This window comes from Bos mutus, chromosome 17 (genome assembly GCF_027580195.1).
Source record: "Bos mutus isolate GX-2022 chromosome 17, NWIPB_WYAK_1.1, whole genome shotgun sequence".
Taxonomy (NCBI): domain Eukaryota; kingdom Metazoa; phylum Chordata; class Mammalia; order Artiodactyla; family Bovidae; genus Bos; species Bos mutus.
Window position 1 is genome coordinate 28052829 of NC_091633.1, and position 20686 is coordinate 28073514.

The 20686-nt window shown below is 46.7% G+C and overlaps 1 protein-coding gene across 2 annotated transcripts in view; it reads right to left on the reverse strand.

Moving 5' to 3' along the window:
• Positions 1 to 20686, reverse strand: part of POLE (DNA polymerase epsilon, catalytic subunit) — a 62290-nt gene that overhangs the window by 29741 nt on the left and 11863 nt on the right. For both annotated transcript variants that reach the window (XM_070386361.1, XM_005891205.2), the window contains exons 13-29: positions 19611 to 19743; positions 19405 to 19518; positions 19085 to 19297; positions 18717 to 18824; positions 14054 to 14182; positions 13876 to 13978; positions 13644 to 13790; positions 13140 to 13285; positions 9466 to 9614; positions 8245 to 8337; positions 7889 to 8033; positions 4757 to 4914; positions 4212 to 4407; positions 3366 to 3580; positions 2070 to 2172; positions 1538 to 1618; positions 1319 to 1441 (exon numbers count right to left, since the gene is read on the reverse strand). In XM_070386361.1, the coding sequence (XP_070242462.1) occupies positions 1319 to 1441; positions 1538 to 1618; positions 2070 to 2172; positions 3366 to 3580; positions 4212 to 4407; positions 4757 to 4914; positions 7889 to 8033; positions 8245 to 8337; positions 9466 to 9614; positions 13140 to 13285; positions 13644 to 13790; positions 13876 to 13978; positions 14054 to 14182; positions 18717 to 18824; positions 19085 to 19297; positions 19405 to 19518; positions 19611 to 19743 (2356 nt within the window). The remainder of the gene's footprint in view (positions 1 to 1318; positions 1442 to 1537; positions 1619 to 2069; positions 2173 to 3365; positions 3581 to 4211; positions 4408 to 4756; positions 4915 to 7888; positions 8034 to 8244; positions 8338 to 9465; positions 9615 to 13139; positions 13286 to 13643; positions 13791 to 13875; positions 13979 to 14053; positions 14183 to 18716; positions 18825 to 19084; positions 19298 to 19404; positions 19519 to 19610; positions 19744 to 20686) is intronic.

Consider the following 20686-nt stretch of genomic DNA (forward strand, 5'->3'; position numbering starts at 1 on the left):
TTATCTATTTCATCAGTCTTTTCAAATATAAAGGTTTTGCCTTTATTGTTTCATTCATTGCTGCTCTTGCCTTTATAACTTCTTTCTACTTTCTTGGTTTCTACTGTTTCTGAATTTTTCAGTTGGAAGTTACTTAATTTTCTATTGGTTTTTCTTTTCTATATATTAAAATAGATTATGTGCTATTTATAGTCTTCTTTAGTTGCAAACTACAAATTTTAATAGTATTTTCATTTAGTATTTCTAATTTGCATTGTGACTTCTTGACCCATGAGTTATTTATAAATATATTTCTTTATGGTTTTCAAACAACAAGATCTGTATATATATAAATTATTTGGAATCTGTTACAATTTGCTTTGCAGCATTCAGTCTTATTTTAGGTGTTCTTAAAAAGAATGTGTATTCTTTAATTACTGAGTGCAAAGCTCTATTTGTTAACTAAATCTAGTTAGCAATTCTGTCATTCTAACCTTACATATTTTTACTAGTTTTTGGTCTGCTTGATCAATCGAGAGATGTGTTAAAATCCTAAACTGATTAGATGTCAATTTTTTTCTAATAGTTAAGTAAATTTTCACATTATTTAATTTGAAGCTAAACTATTAGAATTACTAAATATTTCTAGTGAAATTTGACTACTACTTTAATAGTAGTATTTAATACTATCGTTATCATTACTAATACTTTTTAATTTTTTTTTTGGTCTTGCATTAATATAGCTACATCAGCTTTGCTTTGCTTAATATTTACTTGATATATATGTTTTTGCATCCTTCTAATTTTTGTGAGCCCTTTTAGGTATAACTCATGAAAATAACTGATTTTAAAATTCAGTCTGAGGATCTGGTTTTTAGCAGGTGAGTTTGTATACTGCTCTGGTTTAAAGCTCAGTTTCCATTTTTAGCATCTGAGAATTTTCTTCTTGCTCTTCTGATTTTAGCTATGCTTTTCATTACACTGGTCTTCAGTATTTTTTTGCATTTCTAACAGCTTTTTTTATAGTTTAGAAAACTGAAGTCTCAAGGTGAAGTGATGCATTCCAAGTTACTGAGTCTATTTAGTACATCATATATGTAGATAGTTTTTCATCCTAAAGTGATGCATTACAAAGCTTCCTATCACAGAAGAACACAGAAGAACTAAAGGGTTAAGTATCAAGATACGTATTTTTGGAAAGAAAAAAACATTCCAGATGCTTGAATGGAAGTATCCAAAATGATGAGCAGCAGTATGGAGACTGGTGCCTGTGCGCCCACAGGACCCAGCCCAGCCCCGACTGTCACAGCCTCTGTTGTCCTGGGCCAGGCCCCATTACCTGTCTCTTGCCCTCAAGGACGAAGAGCTCACTGATCTTCTTCTGCTTGTAGACGTCATTTTTCTCTAGCAGTTTTTTGTGCAGCCAGTCAGGGTGTTTGACACGCGGTACTGGGTTCTTCACCTACACGAAGGCGATACTAATCACTTGTCTGACTCTGTTAGTTTAATCAGGTCCAGGTTTCACACTGGGCTCTGTTTCTGCTGGTCTCAGCCTCACCTGCTGCAGGGCCGCAGGGATCGTGATGATCTTCTGTATGGCACTCCCCAGCCGCTCAATGTAGTAGTCCCAATCCAGAATCTGAGCATGCAGGAAACCAGCAACGGAGTGCATGAGAAAAGCAGAAGAGCAGCAACACACCATGCCAAGCACTGTGCTGAATGCTTCATGTGTTTTATTTAATCCTCTTAGAAATTCTATGCTGAAAGGCCCCATTTCACAGAGGAGGAAATGGAAGTGGAGAGGATAAATGATCCCCCAGGATCAGAGCAAGTAAAGGAGCCAGCAGTAGAACCTTGTGCCAGACCCCAAGCCTTAGTCCATCCCAGAGAAGAGTTAAAAAGGCTTCCCCAGCATCTAGCTTTTCCAGGTTTTCCCTAAAGTGTAACTATTTCTTCATTCATTCCATAATAGAAAAGAGGAAATCAAGAGTGAAGTCTCCAGACAAAAACATGACCCGAGTCTGGGATTCTCTGCCCTATCTAGTTTTTCTCCTCAATTTCTAAGAGTAGGAAAAAAAATCAGCACTCACTGTCCGAATATCAAAGTCCTGAAGGGAAGAACTCTTTAGCCATTTTCGGAGAAAGTGCTTCCTCACAGTGGGCTCTGCCTGGAAAATGGCCAGTGGAATGGCTCTGGTCGAGAAGAGATAAAAAACTCACAAATGTGAAAATCTCCTGTAGTTTACATGGAACTAAGTACTTATGACCTACTTTGTAACCTATGCTTTTAGTTCATGTAGTTATTTTGTATAAACTATACCTGTATCTGATGTTTATCATAATAAATATTAATACTTCATATTAAAATGTCATGATTTCGTGCACCACCCCTCACCATTGGCCACCTGGTGTATGTCTGACCATTGTTATCAGAGCTATTTACAGATGTCTTTACATAAATTATATATTCATGTGCATGTATATAAATAAACATTAAAAATGTTATTCACTGAGTAAAATATAGACAGAGACCACCGCTTGCCTGAAAATGAAACCAGTTTTCACATCACTAGCAAAGCAACACGGCAACTGTCACTACCCCTCTTTCTCTCACTGGAAGAAGTATTTGTTATTTTGAAATATCATAAAGAAACTTAGAAAGAACAGAAACCTGTGCACCCACCACCTAGTTCTATCAAACCGGCCATGCCATTTTCATGTCATGGATGAAAAATAAAGATGATGATGAAGTCCCCTGTGTAGCTCTGTCGACCCTCCTAATATAGAAGTGAATACAGTGTTTATCTTGGTGCGTATCAATCCCCTACGTGCTTTTATAGTACTCCTACTGTACTTTCCCTGTGTGTAAACTTAAATAGACAGAAGTACACTCTGCCTTCACGCATCACCCTGCTTTTCTTGCTGTCAGTGTGATAACATGTAGCTGTGGTTCAATAATCCCAACTCGAGAAGTGCAGCATCAGTCTGCTTGTGTGTGAGTGACCCAGAGCTCTGTCCTAAACCTGAACTGAACCTTGTGTTGTGCTCACTGTAGCAGACCCTTCAAGACATTCCCACTGCCCTATGCCTGACTGAGAGGGTACTCTCAGTCTGCCCACCCAAGAACCCATATTCTCTGGGCTCTGAGTGGACAAGCTCACTATACCCTCTCAGGATTCCCACCAGGGCCCCAGCAGCCTTCCCAGCATCTGCTCTAAAGGAAGTCCAAGGTCTGGTTCCTCCCTCTTCTGAGTCCTGACTACCCCTGCTCTGTTTAAGGAAGCTCATCTCTCTATGGAGGGACACAGGCTCTACAGAAGATGCAGGTTTTCAGACAGCAACCAAGACCCTTAAGGAATTCCTTCCTTGACACTGGAAACCCTTACCTCTCTGTGACTGGAGACCCCTCAGGCTTCCGGGAGATGATGTAGCGGCAGCTCAGCCCTGCATCCTTCACCATCTGATCTCCCAGGAACTCAGCCAGGCGCTTGGCCGTGCTGATGGATGTCGACTTCTGCTCCCCATAATCTTCCAGCTTCCGAGACATGGAACGGTTCTCGGAGATCAGCTCGAACAGTTCGGAATCAGGCATGTTAGCTGCCTGGAGAGAGAGGCAACGAGCAAAAATATCATACAGAGGAAGGGAGCACCAGCCTGAGCTCACCCAAGACTTTCTCCATGTGAAACTGCGTTTATCTAACCTGATGAGCTGAAGGCAGTGGTGTAAAAGGGCTGTCTCATACCACTGCACAGCAACACACCACACACAAAACCTTAACTTTTATTAAACTGTGCAGGAAAATATCAAGAAACATTTATTGAGCTTTTAGTACCAGGACTGCAGAATAATAGGAAAGACAAAGAATTGATTTTTGTCCTAAAAGGAAGAGAAAGACAGGGAAAGGAGGAGCCAGGAGGGAGAAAAGAAGAGAGACATGGGCAGGTTGGACAGCAGATGGACCAACTGAGGAACCAGCCACTTTCTTCAATGATGAGGAGGAGCCCAAGGGGCCTGTCTGAGGTTGAACAGCTTACAACTGGCTCATTATCATGCTAATATTTGTTTCCTTCACAGATTTCTGTCACTGGACACAAAACTTAAGGGGGATTCGGGGTAGCCCTGGCACTAAAGAAGTTACAGGATTTCATCAGAATTAGCCTTGAGTTCATCTGTCACCTTGCTTACCAGGACTCTGACTGCAGGACCCTCAGAGCCAGATGAGGAGCCTTACCTTGCTGTATAGTACGTCCAGCCAGTAATCAGCCACCTTGGCGACAGAGCCATACACTTCTTCTAGGGTGCTGCCCTTAAGAAAGGCCTCAAACACTGAGGACTGGAAGATTTTAATCAGCTGCAGCTCCCCACGGCGTTTGACCTCAAAGCCCTTGAGCTCAGCCAGGGAACCATCCTCATTGAACACGGCATACCTAGAAACATAGGCAAAGAGAGCAGAGGAGAGAGCCTGGGATGCTAGCTGCTTCTCATCACCCCTCTGCCTTTTTCCTTCCCTTTCTCATCCTCCCTTCTAGCATCCATCAAGCAGCAAACATCTCTCTACCCTGATCTCCAAAATGAAAATGACTTAGGGCCTGCAATCTGTAGAACCAGAATATAATAGGTGGAGAACAGAGTTTGTGGGTGTCAAGAAAAGCTTTCCAAATTGAATCAAAAAGGTCAAGAAACCAGAACCGAGGTCTGTTCCTGTTGTGGGTCCTGGTCCATTTACTAGAGGAGTTGTTAGACCTTTCCCAAGCATAAAGACTGTGGGATTCCTACCTCTTCTTCAGTTTCTTGCCTTCTTCCTTGGAGGCTGGAAGGATCATGGCAAGGTAGGGCCCATCAACCTCGAAAAAGATGCTGTTCTCTGAGCGAGTGACATAGGTTAGTGAAGAAGGCTCAGCCAGCTCCTGGTACTGATCATTGGTGAAGCCTTCCTGCCAAGCAAGAGTGAAGAGGGGGTTGGCCTCACTCATCATCACCCTAACCTGGAGACGACCAGCTGCCCTCTAAAGGGTGGATGGATCAGCAAGCTGGGGCTCTTCCATACAACGGACACCACTTGGCAAGAGAAAGGGATCAAGTTCTGACATATGTCCAACATGGATGAACCAAAGTGCTTCCTGCTTGGTCTACCAAGGTTACACAGCATGTTTCAATTCACAGGACACGCTGGAAAAGACAAAACCATCGCACAAAAGAGCACATGGGGGAATCAGGGCTGGGCCTAATGAGAAGGGCCGACAACAAAGGGGCAGGGCCCAGGAGCCTTTGGGGTGGCAGGCTGTTCTATATTGCTCTGTGATGGTGGACATACGCCTCTACGTCTGGGTCAAAACCCATAGAAGTGCTCCCTGTAAAGCATGAATTTTGGACTTCCCTGGTGGTACAGTGGATAAGAATCTGCCTGTCAGTGCAGAGACACAGGTCGATCCCTGGTCTGGAAAGATTCCACATGCTGAGCGGCAACTAAGCCTGTGTGCCACAACTCCTGAGCCCACGTGCTGCGACTATTGCAGCCCACGCACCCTAGAGCTCGCGCTCCACAACAAAAGAAGCCACTGCAATGGGAAGCCCATGACCAGCAACAAAGACCCAAAAGTAAAGAAATGAATAAAAACAACAACAGAGTGAATCTACCGGAAGCAAAAGAAACAACATTCAACTAGGATCTAGGTGGACCCCAAGAACGCCTGCAGATTGGAACAAACGAACTCAACTGCACTATCATGGCTTGACAGAACCCTGCCAGAGGGCTGGCTTAAGTGACTCTGGCAAATCTCACATGGTGTGGGTGGTGTAAGATTAAAGACTGAACATTGTATGGCAGCTGGTGGGCTGACTGCTCACAGACACACGGCTCTGAACCTACTTTACACAAATACTAGGGTTGAAAAAATAAATACACACACTGGGAAAATCAGAGATAGGCCAAAGGAGTCACTAATAAGGAAAGGAGAATAGACTGGAGCTGGATATATCGATATGCTCATGTTATATCTATTTAAATGTGTATGCAGATAAACAGAGAAATAAATATAGACACACATGTGGGGTTATTACACACACACACAACTTCCTAGCCAATCTGCTGTGAGCAGCAGAGACACCCCATCTTGGTTTCTACCACTGCTTCCTAATAAAAGGAACCTGGCGTCCTTGGAGAAATGGGTGATTCCAAGGTGGGACAGGGGAAATACAAGAGGAGGCTGGAGTGTCTTGTATTCCCAGGAAGTAAAGCTCCCCCAAAACCCAAATCCAAACCACATAACAGGGTATGTCTCAAGGACACAGGGGGCTAACGTGAAGGAGCCCCTAGTGGCCAAAGTGGAATAAGCTGAGTAACAAAACACACCAGGATGGAACTGGGTTGTTACCCCACACAGCAAACACCCACACACCCACAATGACCTAACAAATGACTCAATAAAGTGATAAGTGAGGGACTAAGTAGGAGAAAGGGGCTTCCCAGAAGGTAAGAGGAATTGATACAGTGGTGAAGAATCCGCCCACCTAGCAGGAGACTTGGGTTCAATCCCTGGGTTGGGAAGATCCCTCGGAGAAAGGAATGGCAACCCACTTCATTATTCTTGTCTGGAGAATTCCATGGACAAAGGAGGCTGGAGGGCTACAGTAAGTACGTGGGGTCACAAAAGAGTTGGACAGGACTGAGTGACTTAACAACAAAAGTAGGAGAGAAGTGCGACAACTCTTCCTTACAAAAGGTTCCAATTAATAATGTACAAAGAACGAGGGAAATACAGAGTAGCCTTGGGCAGACTGATGCCCACTGTGACAGGATACTCCCAGTGCTAAAACCAGAGGGCGAAGGTTCACAGTGAAACAGCACATCTGCAGGGTCTCAGTGCAGAGCAGAGTATCTCCTCCACGGTCTTTACTAATTACCGGGATGCTCTGCTGTGTGGCTGGGATCTGCCACTCCTCTTGGGAGTGTGGACTCATGGACTAGTTCCTGTACCGTGATAGTTGGGAAGCCAGCAGGAGTGCTGATCCTGATTCAGTGCTCCGCAAGAATGCCAACACAGCGCACGTATCTCTGTTTTTTTCCTTCAAAAAACCCAAATAACCTCAATCTAGTAACGAAGAACAAGGGACAAATTCAAATGGAGGGTGAGTCCGCAAAGCACCTGACACGTATTCACCAGAGTGTCTGGGTCATAACAGACTGGAAAGACCAAGGGGGCTGCCAGGCTGGAGGGGACTAAGGAGACAGGCTGGCCAAATGCAGGGCGTAGTCCTGGAAAAGCTGAGAAATACAAAGCTGTAGTTGAGTTATGGTGTGGTGCTGGCACGACTTCTCAGTTCTGACAATTACACTGGGGTTTATAGAAGATAAATAGAAACAGGCAGGACTTCCCTGGTGGTCTAGTAATTAGGAATCCGCCTTGCAATGCAGGGGACGTGGGTCAGATCCCTGGTTTGGAAACAGCCCATGTGCCACAGAGTAGCTAAGCCCGTGTGCCACAAATTACTGAGCCTGTGAGCTCCAAAGCCCATGCACCACAACAAAAGACCCCAGATGATGCAACGGAGACCCCATGTGCCACAACTAAGACCCATCACAGCCAAATAAAAAAATAAAGAGAAGCAGGCTAAAGGATATACAGGAATTCTTGTTCTATTCTTCCAATTTTGCTGTAAGTCTGGTAATTATGCTAAATAGGAACAGAGACACAGGTAACTTTTGAACACAACATCTCTGGAAGATGTTCAAGCTAGAGAAAGATTATCTGAAAGTCAGAGACATTCAGAAATGGGAGCACCCACTCAGAAAGGGGAGCACCTCAGTGTAAGGGCCAACGCTTTCCCCTTTCCCACACTCCTATCAAGAGAGGTGGCACGAAGAACCCCACCCCAGACAATAGGTCTTTGCTAGAGATGCAGGCTCACCTTGACCATGATGTTTAACATAGCCCCAGGGTAAGAGATGGTCACCTTGGGCTTTTTCACATTGGTGGTCTTGATGACAAAGTTTTCGGGGAAGCTGTTGGGCAGGACACACCATATCCCATCTGTGTCCAGCTCTAAGGGCCTCCTTCAGAGAAACAGAGAAATGAGACCATATGAATGATGGGCACGGATGTCTACAGAGCAAGAACCCTGTGTCAATGCCTGACAGTGGACAAGGTTCCTCCTGGCTGGGAACCCACAAAACGAAACACCTTCTCAGCCCCTGAGTCCAGCCTCCTCACCTCAGGCCGTGCTCCCCCAAGTCCCAGAAGCTGGTGACCAAGTGCAGCACTCACCCGATTTGCTCGATCAGCTCCCGTGCCTGGGTGATGATGTTGGCCCCTGTGAAGCAGACGATGCCAGCCATCTCCATGGAGTACCAGCGGGCCCTGGGGGGACAGTCACAGCTGAGGGGTGGGAGGGGTACCCTCAAGAAGGACGTTAGAGGAGTCAGGGTTGGGAGGAGGGGACATCTGAAGCAGGGAAGAACTAAGGTGGGATTAAGCTCTGTGCTGAGGATATTCCTCTGTTCCTACTTCAAAGCAGTGCTCAGCTCAGGAAAGTTCTGAAAGGATGCAGCATGCTGCCACGGCAACAGCTCACAACCTCAGCTCAGCAGGACTCTCCAGGGCAGTGGCCGAGAGAGCCCCCTCGAGTTCCCTCCCACTCTCCCAGGCACCACCTCAAGCCTTCCTTGTTCTCCCAAACCCCACACTCATCCTCTAACTTCTCAGGCAAAACACCAGCCCACCTGGCTCAGCACTCACATCAGGTCTCACAGGTGTCAAGTGACCCGAGGCCAGGCCCTCCTGCCCCAGGGAACTCTGCTCAGGCTAGCCCTGCTCTCAGCCCCTCCCTCTCTGCCATTAAAAGGCAACAACAAATAAATAAAGCCACTTTCCCTCAAACCAATCTGCCCTACCACCACCTTGCTCCTCCAGGGCCACCTATGTTGACCCTCCTGGGTTCCACCCACAACAGCTAGGCCTCACCTTCAATGACCTGCTCTACCGAGGCCCCACCTACCTAGCTGCTGGTTCACCGGACACACTCAGGTCCCACCTTGCCTCATCTTCCTTTGGCACCCTACCCTGGGAACATACTCCATGTTGGCTTTAGGATGCCCCCATTTCTGGCTTTCTTGACTTCTCAGAAGACTTTGCACCCCTCACTAGTCATATGCTCTGGAGAAGGAAGTGGCAACTCACTCCAATATTCTTGCCAGGATAATTCCAGGGACAGAGGAGTCTGGTGGGCTACAGTCCATGGAGTCACAAAGAGGTGGACGTGACTGGGCACGCATGCACTAGTTGTATGCCAGAGACTACCAAACCGCTCTGCAGCCTGGGATGCTCAGAAGAACATGTCCAGGAGTGCTAACGCCCCAGCTTCCCAGAACCCTCTGAGTCAGTGTGACCTTAACCCCCACTCAACCCACCCTCTCTCGCACTCCTTGAACAAGGCCCTGACTCTCCCCTTTTGCTTGCGCCCACAGGCCCCACCAGGCAAGTGCCTACCCCTTGCGCATGACGTAGCCATAGAAGGAGTTGAGGATGCACTTGTGCGCCAGCTGCAGGGAGTCGTACAGGACCTCCATGTTCCTGCAGCGCTTCACCTCCGCCGCGTCCCCCACCTCCACGGCTGCGGAGAGCTTCTTTTTCCACACCTGCAACCCACACAAAGACTGTCACCTCCTAGACTCTTCCACCTCACATTCTGGACATAGGCCCAAAGTTATGATATTTTGAAATTTTCAAATCTATAGAAAACTTAAAAAAAAAAATTACAACAAAGACCATATACCAGAGGGGTTACTGTTGATACTTTTTTACCATATTTCCTTCATTCCATTCTAGAGAAAAACTCTACCGGCAACACCAACGGCAAGTTGAAATTATCATGACCTGACCCCCCTAAATACTTCAGCAAAAAATTTCCAGGAACAAGGACATTCTATATAAGCTCAACGCTATCACTACACCTGAGATATTTAACATGGATACATCAGCTTGTCCCCCATAGTGTCTGCATGCTTAGTTCTCACCTACCCTGAAACACTTTCAATCTAGAACTGCCCCATGTAAGACAGATATCCTGAAAGGACTTATGAATACAAAGAAACATATCAATATTACATTTTTATTACTCGTGAGACTAAGGACTAGGAGAAAATACTTTGTGATAGCAACAACCCACTTTGACACCTCAGACTTAGGGCAATTTCAACCCCCATAGAACAGAATCCAGAACCTGGCAGCTAACTGGAGAAGCAGATGAAACCTACATCTCAAGACCAGTGACAGAGGCTGGGGCTTCACTCCACCGAAGAGGCCCAGGGGCTCCCAATCCAAGTCCTGTTACTTAATTTACTCTTATTAATGCACTCAATGGGCTGAGTTATAGGGTTTCTCAAACAACAGAACTCAGAAACCACTGACAGGCTGAAAGCAAAGTGCACATTCTTAGAGGCAACATCTGGGAATAACAATTTACTCCTTAGCCAATGCTCATGGACCAACAACTGTTTATCAGATACTATACCAACCGCTGGAAGATGGACACAGCTGTACTAACAAGGGCTGTGTGCTATTGTAAATGGTTGAGAAGAAAATGTTCTTGTCACTGTGGTGGTGGTTACAAATTTTTTGCTTAAGTATTTAGGGGGGTCAGGTCATGATAATTTCAACTTGCCTTTGGTGTTGCCAATAGTTTTTCTCTAGAATGGAATGACGGAAATATGGTAAAAAATTATCAACAGTAACCCCTCTGTGTATGCATTTGTCAAACTCTATAGAACTGCCTCGGAGAAGGCAATGGCACCCCACTCCAGTACTCTTGCCTGGAAAATCCCATGGACGGAGGAGCCTGGTAGGTTGCAGTCCATGGGGTCGCTAGGAGTCGGACATGACTGAGCGACTTCACTTTCACGCACTGGAGAAGGAAATGGCAACCCACTCCAGTGTTCCTGCCTGGAGAATCCCAGGGACAGGGAGCCTGGTGGGCTGCCGTTTATGGGGTCGCACAGAGTTGGACACGACTGAAGTGACTTAGCATAGCAAAGAACTGCCCATCTGAAAGGGTCAGATGTACCCCACATCAATTCTACCTCAATAAAGCGGACATGGTCACCACCAGGGAGGGTGAGACAGGGATGTGACTCAGGGGTATCTGAACTCACTTCCGGCCTGAGTGGCATTTCTTTCTGTTTGCTAGGCTAGCTGCTGTCACAGTGGTCAAACACTGGGTATTCTCCTTCATCTCAGAACATTCCACTGTTACTTCCCCACCTGATGTCTTTTCAGTACCTAGAAAAGGGTCTGGCACAGAACAGGTGCTCAACCAACGTGCTGAGTGATACAAAATTTGGATCACACTGAAAGACATTAGATTGTTACTGCTGAGGGGAGTGGGGAAGGGGCATGAAGGACCTCAGGAATGCCCAGTGCCAGTCGGGGCTGGGGTGAGGCGCAACATGGTGACGCCCATCTCTCGCATCCACACAAGCTGCACCTCCTGGGATGCTGAGCTTCTAAGAGGCCAATGGACAGCTCAGCTCCCCAGCATGCTGCAAGGCTTGCGTTTGGCAGATTAGCTCCTTCTGCTTCACTCTGACAAAGTGAGTCTTAGCTAACAGGAACTGTGGGGCGGGCTTGTGACACTGCACTGGCAGCTTCCACGATGTGAATGGCCATCCAGAAGTGTCCCAGGACAAGGAGTCAGGCCCGTCTGTGTCTTATTAACTTAGGGTAACAAGAGCTACTCAGGAGGTCCTTAGTAAAAGTGACTGATAAAGAAATGCAGGGAAGGCCATAAATATCTCAGCAACTTTCCCATCCAACGTGAGAAGAAAAATTTTTTTAAAAGTTTGGAATTTAAAGAACAACAACAACAACAAAAAACCCAAAAGACATTTACTAAGTGCCTACTATGTGCCAGGCACTGTGTTAGATTCTAAAAAATAAAATGGACAGTCACAACACTGTCAACACTCATCTGATGAGGAAGACATAGACACGTAACTCAAACAGTTTAATTAAGATAAACTGAGGCAGCATGACGATTCCTCTGAAGATTAAAAATACAATTACCATATGATTCAGCAATTCCACTTCTGTGTATATACCCAAAAGAACTAAAAGTTGGATCTTAAAGAGACGTCTGCACACCCATGTTCACAGCAGAATTATTCAAAATATCTAAAACATGGAAGCAACCCAACTATCCATCGATGGGTGAATGGATAAACAAAATGTCCATACAGTGGAGTATTATTCAGCCTTAAAAAGGAAATTCTGATACATGCTACCATGAATGAACCTTGAGGGCATTAGGCTAAGAGAAATAATCTAGTCACAAAAGGACAAATCCTGTATGAATCCACTTACATGAGGTTCCCAGGCTCACAGTCCACAGAAACCAGAATGGAGGATCATTGTTAAGGGAATGCAGTGTTTCAGTGTTGCAAGATAAAGAGTTCTGCAGATGGGTGGTAATAGTAATTGCAATGTAAATGTACTTAATGCCACTGATCTGTACACTTAAAAATGTTAAATTTCATTGTACATATTTACCATAATAAAAATATAAACTTAACAATGATAACAAAGCCTGATGATGACAGTCTATCAGGGCAGTTCGGGATGTGAACAATGAGTCTAGCAGTGAAGGAAGGTCTCTCAGAAAAAAACTCGATATGCTTAAATATAAAACACTTACCTGCTGATATTACAACTGAGGTATTGTTGTGTATTTCCCTAGTCCTACTGGTAAAACATGTCAGTGAACACACTCCCCTCACTCCCCCTGGTCAGAGGCTGGCAAAGTAAAGCGCCACACCTGTACACACAAAGTAAAGGGCCACGTGTGTGCAGTGCTCGCCCTCAGTCTCTGCTGCCCCCTCCCTGCTTCGGGCAAACGCAGCTCAGACCCAGGAAAACTTATTTATAAACATGGCCAGCCCAGCCGCAGTTTGCTAACCCCTGCTCTAAATAATTATTTTAAAAGCAACCATTCAGAATAGCTTCAAGGCCCCAGGCCCTTAATTCTTCAAAGTTAAAAACAACTGCATGTTTATTGTCTGAGTGCATGCACTGGGCTCAGAGATTGGGAGTAACACATGGAGACAGTGCTGAGCAAGGATTTTCACCCCAGAAACTAGATCCTGCTCCAACCTCACTAAGGTCAGGCTCACCTTGTGGAGACCTTTGAACTCATAGCGCCTGTCCCGAAAAGCACGTACAGTGTCCACATAGAAGGAGTTCTCCCGCTGGCAGATGGTGGTGAGACGCTCTTCCACCTTGGTCACGTGGATTTTCTTGTATGCCTTCCGGCAGTAATCTGAAGCACAATTGAGAATGGTGGGCACGTGAGACTCCACACAGGGGACAGGCCTCCTGGACACAGCCAAAGAAAGCTAGGCAATGGATGCCAACAAACATGGGTTTTTTTGGTTAACTCAAAGGAGCAGAAAACTCAGAAAGACAAGTTCCTAATCAATCACATCAAAGGGCAGCCCTGTATGAACAGACCAAATACACAAAGACTACAGGAAGGAGGGTTTGGGAGCCAGAAACTTGCAGAAGGATAAATGACAAAAGGAAGCCTATAGGACAAACTAATTCACAGTGGTCTCATCTACTTCAACTGGTTCGACTGACCTCAAGGTGTGACACACCAACACGGCCCAACTGCTCACCTGCCAGCCTCCGCTTCTCATATTTAGCCTGCTCCTCACGGGACAGCTCGTGAAAGGCCCGGGCTGGGCCCTCGGGGGTCAAGGGAGGGAACTTCTCTGACTCCAGTTGGTGCTGGATCCGATGATACTCACTGCGACTGGCTGGCACTAGAAGGAGTGATGGGAAGAGAGGATGTGACAGAGACCCGCCCACCCGCTTCCTGCTGAGCAGCCCCCCAGGGCTGACACTCACTGAACTCTCCCCTCCACTGCCAGGCCATCTTCCTCTGGCAGTTCGCTCCAGGCTTGTTGAAGTCACAAGCTGCGCAGGTGGCCTCATCCACCATGGCAGAGGGCTGAGAGGGGACAGGAAGAGAGCAATTAGGGTTTAGGCAGAAAGAGCTTGATTCTGATTTGAGAATGTGTCTCACCTGCAGGCGGTTCGTCAAGATGATGTTGGGGTACATGGCCCCCACGTCCAGGTGGTAGATGAGGGGACACTCAATTCGGTTAGGAACATCTTTCAGGGAGGTGAGCTTGGTCTTAATCTGATCACACACCTACAGAGAAAGTGGAAAGAAGTGAAGGCTGGTGACCAAGATGGAAACTGGAGATTGTACAGAGTAACAGAGAAAACACCATGGGTCCCAAATGGACGACAGACAACATGCACCAACACACCAGACCCTGGAGGTACAGGACAGAGCACCGCAGCACGGGAAGCAGCAGACTCCACCCCAAGAGAACTCTGGGGTTGGGAGAGAAATGCGTAATATGTGGCCTCATATGGCACGGCCCATCTGCTAACAAGTAGGGAGACCCGCTAGATTACCAACAGCCACACTTCCTGGGTGCCCCGAGTGCCCCCACAGTGCAGGCAAGTGACACACCATCAATGTCCTTGCAATTCCTCATCTCACGTATGAGAAGCTTCAAGTTAGTATGGACCCTCTGAGGGTCCTCTGAGACCAAACACCACGCTCTCAACTGTGATACAAGATGGTTTCCAGCATTACTTTATAAACCAATGAATCAGATTCTGTTTCCAGCCAAGGCTCTTAGCTTAAAAACCCTCTTGACACCAAACACATGGAAATCCTAAATGAAATATGAAAACTATCCGTGTAAATGCAGATGTGATCTTCTAAGTTATCCCCAAAGAACAAATGTGATGAGAAGACTCAACATCAGAGCAGTGAGTTGACTCAATGGTGTCTGGCAGAGGCTGGGCCCTGTGTTGGGATCCCCAAGACCACCCCTAGATTTGGTGACTCACAGGGGAAAGACAGAGCTCAATGAGCAAAGGGCAAAGGCACTTGGGGGAAAGTTGGGAGGAGCCCAGGTTCAAGCTGGGACGAGCTTCATTCTTCCAGCAACAAGCCGTGATAACACACGAGAAGTGCTGTGAAAAGCACTGTCCCCCAGGGAAGCTCATGGAGACCCAGTGCCCAGAGTTCTTACGGAGGGCTGCTCACGTAGGCAACTCTGCCTGCCTGGACCAAAACCCAGACTCCAGGAAGGAAAGTGGGCGCTTAACACAAACCACTGTTTGCACGAACAACCTGAGCACGAGTGAGTGAGCCATTCTTATTAGAGGAAGGTGAGAAACCTCCTGAAGTCCAAGTTCCTGGACACTGGCTAAGGGCAGCCATGCAGCAGGCCTTTCTGAGGTTTGTGGCCTCAGGCCTATGCCGTGAGCTCTTTAACTCACATTTCTCATGCTACCTCAAGGAGGGGCAGGCTACACACAACAAAAGGGAGACAAAGTGCAGAGCCCCAAATAAAGGCAGGACTCTCAAAAGCCACCTCCATAAAAGAATAAACTACAACAAGTCTGCTCACCATGTCTATTTTGAACTCTGGGCAAAGAAAGCATTTTCCTTGAGCATTTATCATAACAGGCACTAACAGGTCTCCACTGGCTCTGGGACTCTTCAGCCAAGGAACCAGGTAAGAAGGGGCATCGGGCCCATGTTACATTTGGGGAACCAGGAAGAAACTGTCAAACTACCAACGGCCCTCCTGCTGAAGAGGAGTTCAGATTCCAAAATTGCAGAGCGACAGGACTTCCCTAGATGTCCAATGGTTAAGACTCTGCACTTCCAATGCAGGGGGTGGTGCATGTTCGATCCCTGATTAGGGAACTAAGCTTCCACAGGCCACATGGTACATCCAGAAAGGAAAAAAATATCTCAAAATTGTGAAGCATGGGGAAAAAAAAAAACTCTACCATGACAGACAGCAGACACAGTGGGAGGAGAACCCTAAGAACATCAGACAATAAACCTCCTGGAGTAAACATGGTAAAATAACGCTAAAGATAAGTGAATATGCAAAATCTAAAACACAGGATGAGAAACAACAAGGACCTACTGTAGCACAGAGAATTATATTCACCCCTTGTAATAACCTATAATGTGAAAGAATCTGAAAAAGAATACATGTATACACACACACACACACACACACACACACACACGGGCTTCCCTGGTGGTTCTTGAATTCACCTGCCAATTCAGGAGACACAAGAAATACTTCCTGATCCCTGGGTCAGGAATATCCTCTGGAGAAGGAAATGGCAACCCAACTCCAGTATTCTTGCCTGGGAAATCTCATGGACAGAGGACCCAGGCAGGCTACAAGTCCATGGGGTGTGAAGAGTTAGTTGGACATGACTTAGTGATTAAATAACAGGAACAACAATATATATACATGGAATTCCCTGGTGGCCCAGTGATTAGGACTCTGTGCTTCACTGTAGGGGGTACACATTCGATCCCTGGTTAGGGAACTAAGATCCTGCAAGCCACGTGGCACAGCCAAAAAAAGGGGGGGAAAAAAAAAAGAATATATATGTGTGTGTGTATTTTAAAAATTTGAATCACTTTGCTGTATACCTAAAACATTATAAATCAGTATACTTCAATAAAAAGGTTTTAAAAACAAAACACAGAAAGAGAAAGTCCACTATAAAGAAAGAAATAAAGCACATTTGAAAAAGAACCAATAGAGAGCGTCTAGAAATAAAAATATTGTCCCAAAACACAAAAACAGTCACTGAAACTAAAAAAGGCTAAACAAGCTTCTGATAGTCATATACTTTTATTTTCTCTCCCAAATGTAACACCTAAATCAGAACATTAGATATGTATTTATTTGATAAGTTCATTTTGTCCAAAACTTACACAACAATAAGAAATACAACGTTAAAACTTGAGAATTACTGTACTTAGGAGTTATTTCGAGAAAAATTGGCTTTAAAAAAAACACCTTTAGATCTGGGGTCAGCAAACCTCTGTGAATGCTCATGCTAATGCTAAGTCACTTCAGTCATGTCTGACTCTGTGCGACCCCATAGACAGCAGCCCACCAGGCTCCTCTGTCCCTGGGATTCTCCAGGCAAGAACACTGGAGTGGGTTGCCATTTCCTCCTCCAATGCATAAAAGTGAAAAGTGAAAGTGAAGTCGCTCAGTCGTGTCCGACTCTTAGCGACCCCATGGACTACAGCCTACCAGGCTCCTCTGTCCATCTGATTTTCCAGGCAAGAGTACTGGAGTGGGGTGCCAGGTTTTGTGGCTACGGTCTACTTTTTCTTTTAAAATATTTTAAAAATATGAAAACCATTCTTAGCTTGCTGACTGTACAAAAACAGCCCTTCTGTACTATAGCTTGCCAACCTCTGGACATTCAAAGTATAAATTGGAAAACATCTAAATCACACAAAAATCAACCAGAAGAAAAAAGGAATATCTATCAAGTAGAACAGGAAATACCAAAAAGATAATACTTGTTTCTAACTGAATTCTAAGCAAATGAATCATTCAGAGAATAATTCCCCCATCCTTCTCTGTGCTAGGGCATGCTCTGAAATGCTGCTCGGAGAGGGAAGATGAGACCACAGTAGTGGGAAGGCTGGGATGATGGGATGACACCTGGACAGGCCAGACGCCGCTGTGTGCCCCCAGCTGACACCTCCCACTAGCTATCACCACACTACTACCGAGGCGGTCACTCAGGAACAAAAAGGTGAACCTGCTACCCTTTCCCTAAAGACCCTAGGCCACCCTACAGAGAACAATTTCAGGGACTCTGGATGACCATCTGTCATCTATAAAAGTCCACGTCCAAATTCACTAAGGTGTCTGGGGTCCCTCCAATTAGCACACCTTCAGCCCATTTCTCACTCATTTCATTGGTTCATAGACTTAAAAGTAGTATCTTCGGGGAATTCCTTGACAGCCCAGTGGTTATGACTCAGAGCTCTCACTGCCAGGGGCCTGGGTCTGATCCCTGGTTGGGGAACTAAGATCCCACAGGCCTCACGCCAAGGCCAAAAAAGCAGTTATCTTTGTTTTGTTCAAGTTGCTCTTTAACTTCTATTTGTCATTCAGCCTACACTCTCTTCTTCCCAAGTTGGTTCATGGAAAGTTCCCAAAGCATATGAGCTGTAGCTGACAAGAGCTGTACAGAACTTTGTACTATGCAGAGCACGTGCACACGTTCTTGTTTGAACTTTGCCTGGTGAATATGTTACATTTCTTGAAATCAATCCTAGAAGCAGGGCCTGACAGAGACCCAAAATGCGCCACATCCAAAGGAATAGGATCAGCAAAGCAGGCGGTGCCTGGTGCCTCTGGTCATGTGACACACTTTGCAAATGGTGCTTTCTAACTACTACGTGAAGGACTTTGCAGTTATGATATTCTACCCTGTAATTTATAGGAACTCCTATCATTTTTAAAGTCTATAGACAGAAAGAAAGTAAAAACCTCCAATGGCTCCTTGCTGCCTACAAGACACAATTGTATCTACCCTTCATTTGCCTTTCTCTCCCACATCAGCCCACCACTTTGTTCTGAAAGCCATCGCCTCCTCTGTGAAATTCTCCTGTACAGAAAGTCGAGTCCCTCACTGTGCCAATACACTGTCCTGTCCTAACTACATGGGACCAGGCCCCGTGTCCTGTCTCGGCAACCAAGCACTATCACACAGTAGGTGCACAATGAATAGGCCACTGAGAGAAGCCACTCTGCAAGGCAGGGCATGTAAACAGACTGTTCTCCCCACACCACTTCCCTGAGCCTGTGCATCACCTCTTGGAAGTTGATGACCTGCTCCATGGGCACCTTCTCCTCTTCCTCGATGGCATGACGCATGGTTTTCTCCACCCGCTGCAGCAGGAAGTCAAAGGCAGCAGGATTCTAACACAAACAACCAAGAGAGGATGTGAGAAAGACAGGAAAATGGCCCCACACCATGTAACCTACTTCAGGTGGGACTCTACCAAGAGAACACTCCAGAAGGAGTGGCACCCTAAAGGGCAGGCCAGACAAAGGACAACTGGTGAGGGGTCCATGGGTGAGAAGGGGGAGAGGGCTTTATTTCAGCCCTTGTGGCTGGGTCCCTCCTGCGTCCTCCCACAGCACTAGCGGGATGAGGCCCAGCCTCAGGAGTGGCGCACCATCCGGAACCGGCAGGGGATGTCACTGCGGAACACGCCGGACTCCAGGGCTTCTACGTGGCCACCCACGTAGGTCTCAGCATCCAGCACGTGGCCGTCATCTGTCAGCTTGTTGAACTCCTGCTCCTGCTTGTTGGGGAAGATGATGTTGGCATGGAAGGCCTGCACCATTAGCAAGGCCTCGCACAGCGTCCCAGAACCTTTCCGCAGCACCTACCGGGAAATACCAGGCTGTGAGCCAAATACAGAAATCAACGGCTGCACCCGCAATAGCTGCCTGGGACCACCCAGTCAGGCAGCGGGCCAGGAGAGGCACTGACCTCATCGGGCTCCATGGGGATGATGGTACACAGGGCGAATATAAACGGGTGGACATACTTCATGTACAGGTAGTATGTGGCCACTGCATCCGACACCGAGTAGGTCGCCAGAGTCTGAGGAGAGGACATCAGACAGTAAGGTCAGTGAGGGGTCCAGAGGCCGCCACCCCCCAGCAGAAGGTGACTCAGCGAGGCAGCACACGTGCCTGGGGCTGCTCAGTGGCCATCCGGCACATGTCTTCAGGGTCCAGTTCCACTGGGTCGTAGCCCAGCTTGGCTTTGGCCGCCGCCTTGAGGTTGTGGCTGCCCACGGGCAGGTAACTGTCCCTTTTCACCCACCTGCAAAGGAGAAGAAAAGCAAAAGCCAGAGATAATTCTGAGACGAAGTCTAGGAACCTGTGAGATGTGGTGAAGCTGGACACTCTACAGGAAGATGCAGGGTCCTGACAGGTACCCCAAAAGATCACCAAGACCTCACGTGGTGCAGGCCCCTTGTGAAAAGCTTTCAGCTGGACCCAGTCAACTTCACAGAGAAACCCACAAACACAAGGAGACGACACAGCCGGTCCTCCAGTCCTTGCGAGGCCTTCCTCTCACCCTCAAGGAGAAATACAAAGGGGACCAGGCAGGAACCTGCTGTCTGATTCCTGCTGTAGATTCCTCCACAGCTTATTCGCTACAGGTGCTGCCAGGCTCTGCCCTGCTCTCCCTGCCCCTCACACTCTGCTGTCAAACTCCCATCCTCTTCTTACACAATCCCTTCTGTATAAAAACACTTGAGGTCCCTTCGTGCCATCTCCACCTCTTCCTTCCTCACAACTCAGCCCCACGACAGACACCACTGTATCTCTAGGACTTACAACTTCCTACTGGCAGCATCCGATCTCACCTTCTGTGGCCTCTCTGCCCTGTGGGGCCGTCCTCCCCCTCAGAAATGCCCTGCTGAAGGATCCCCAGTATTGCTGCCTCCACTGAGGAACCCCACCTCTCTTTTACTCCTCTTACTTAAAAAAAAAAAAAAAATTATTTATTTGACTATGCAGGGTCTTAGCTACAGCCATGAGGGATCATCAATCTTCATTGTAGTATGTGGGATCTTTTTAAAAAATCATTTTTCTGGCTGCACTGGGTCTTGGGTGCTGCGTGTGGGCTTTCTCTAATTGTGGCGAGCAAGGGCTACTCTTTGTTGCAGTGGCTTCTCTCGCAATGGAGCATGGTCTCCAGGTCTGTGGGCGCAGTAGTTGTGGAGTATGGGCTTACTTGCCCCTTGGCATGTACAATC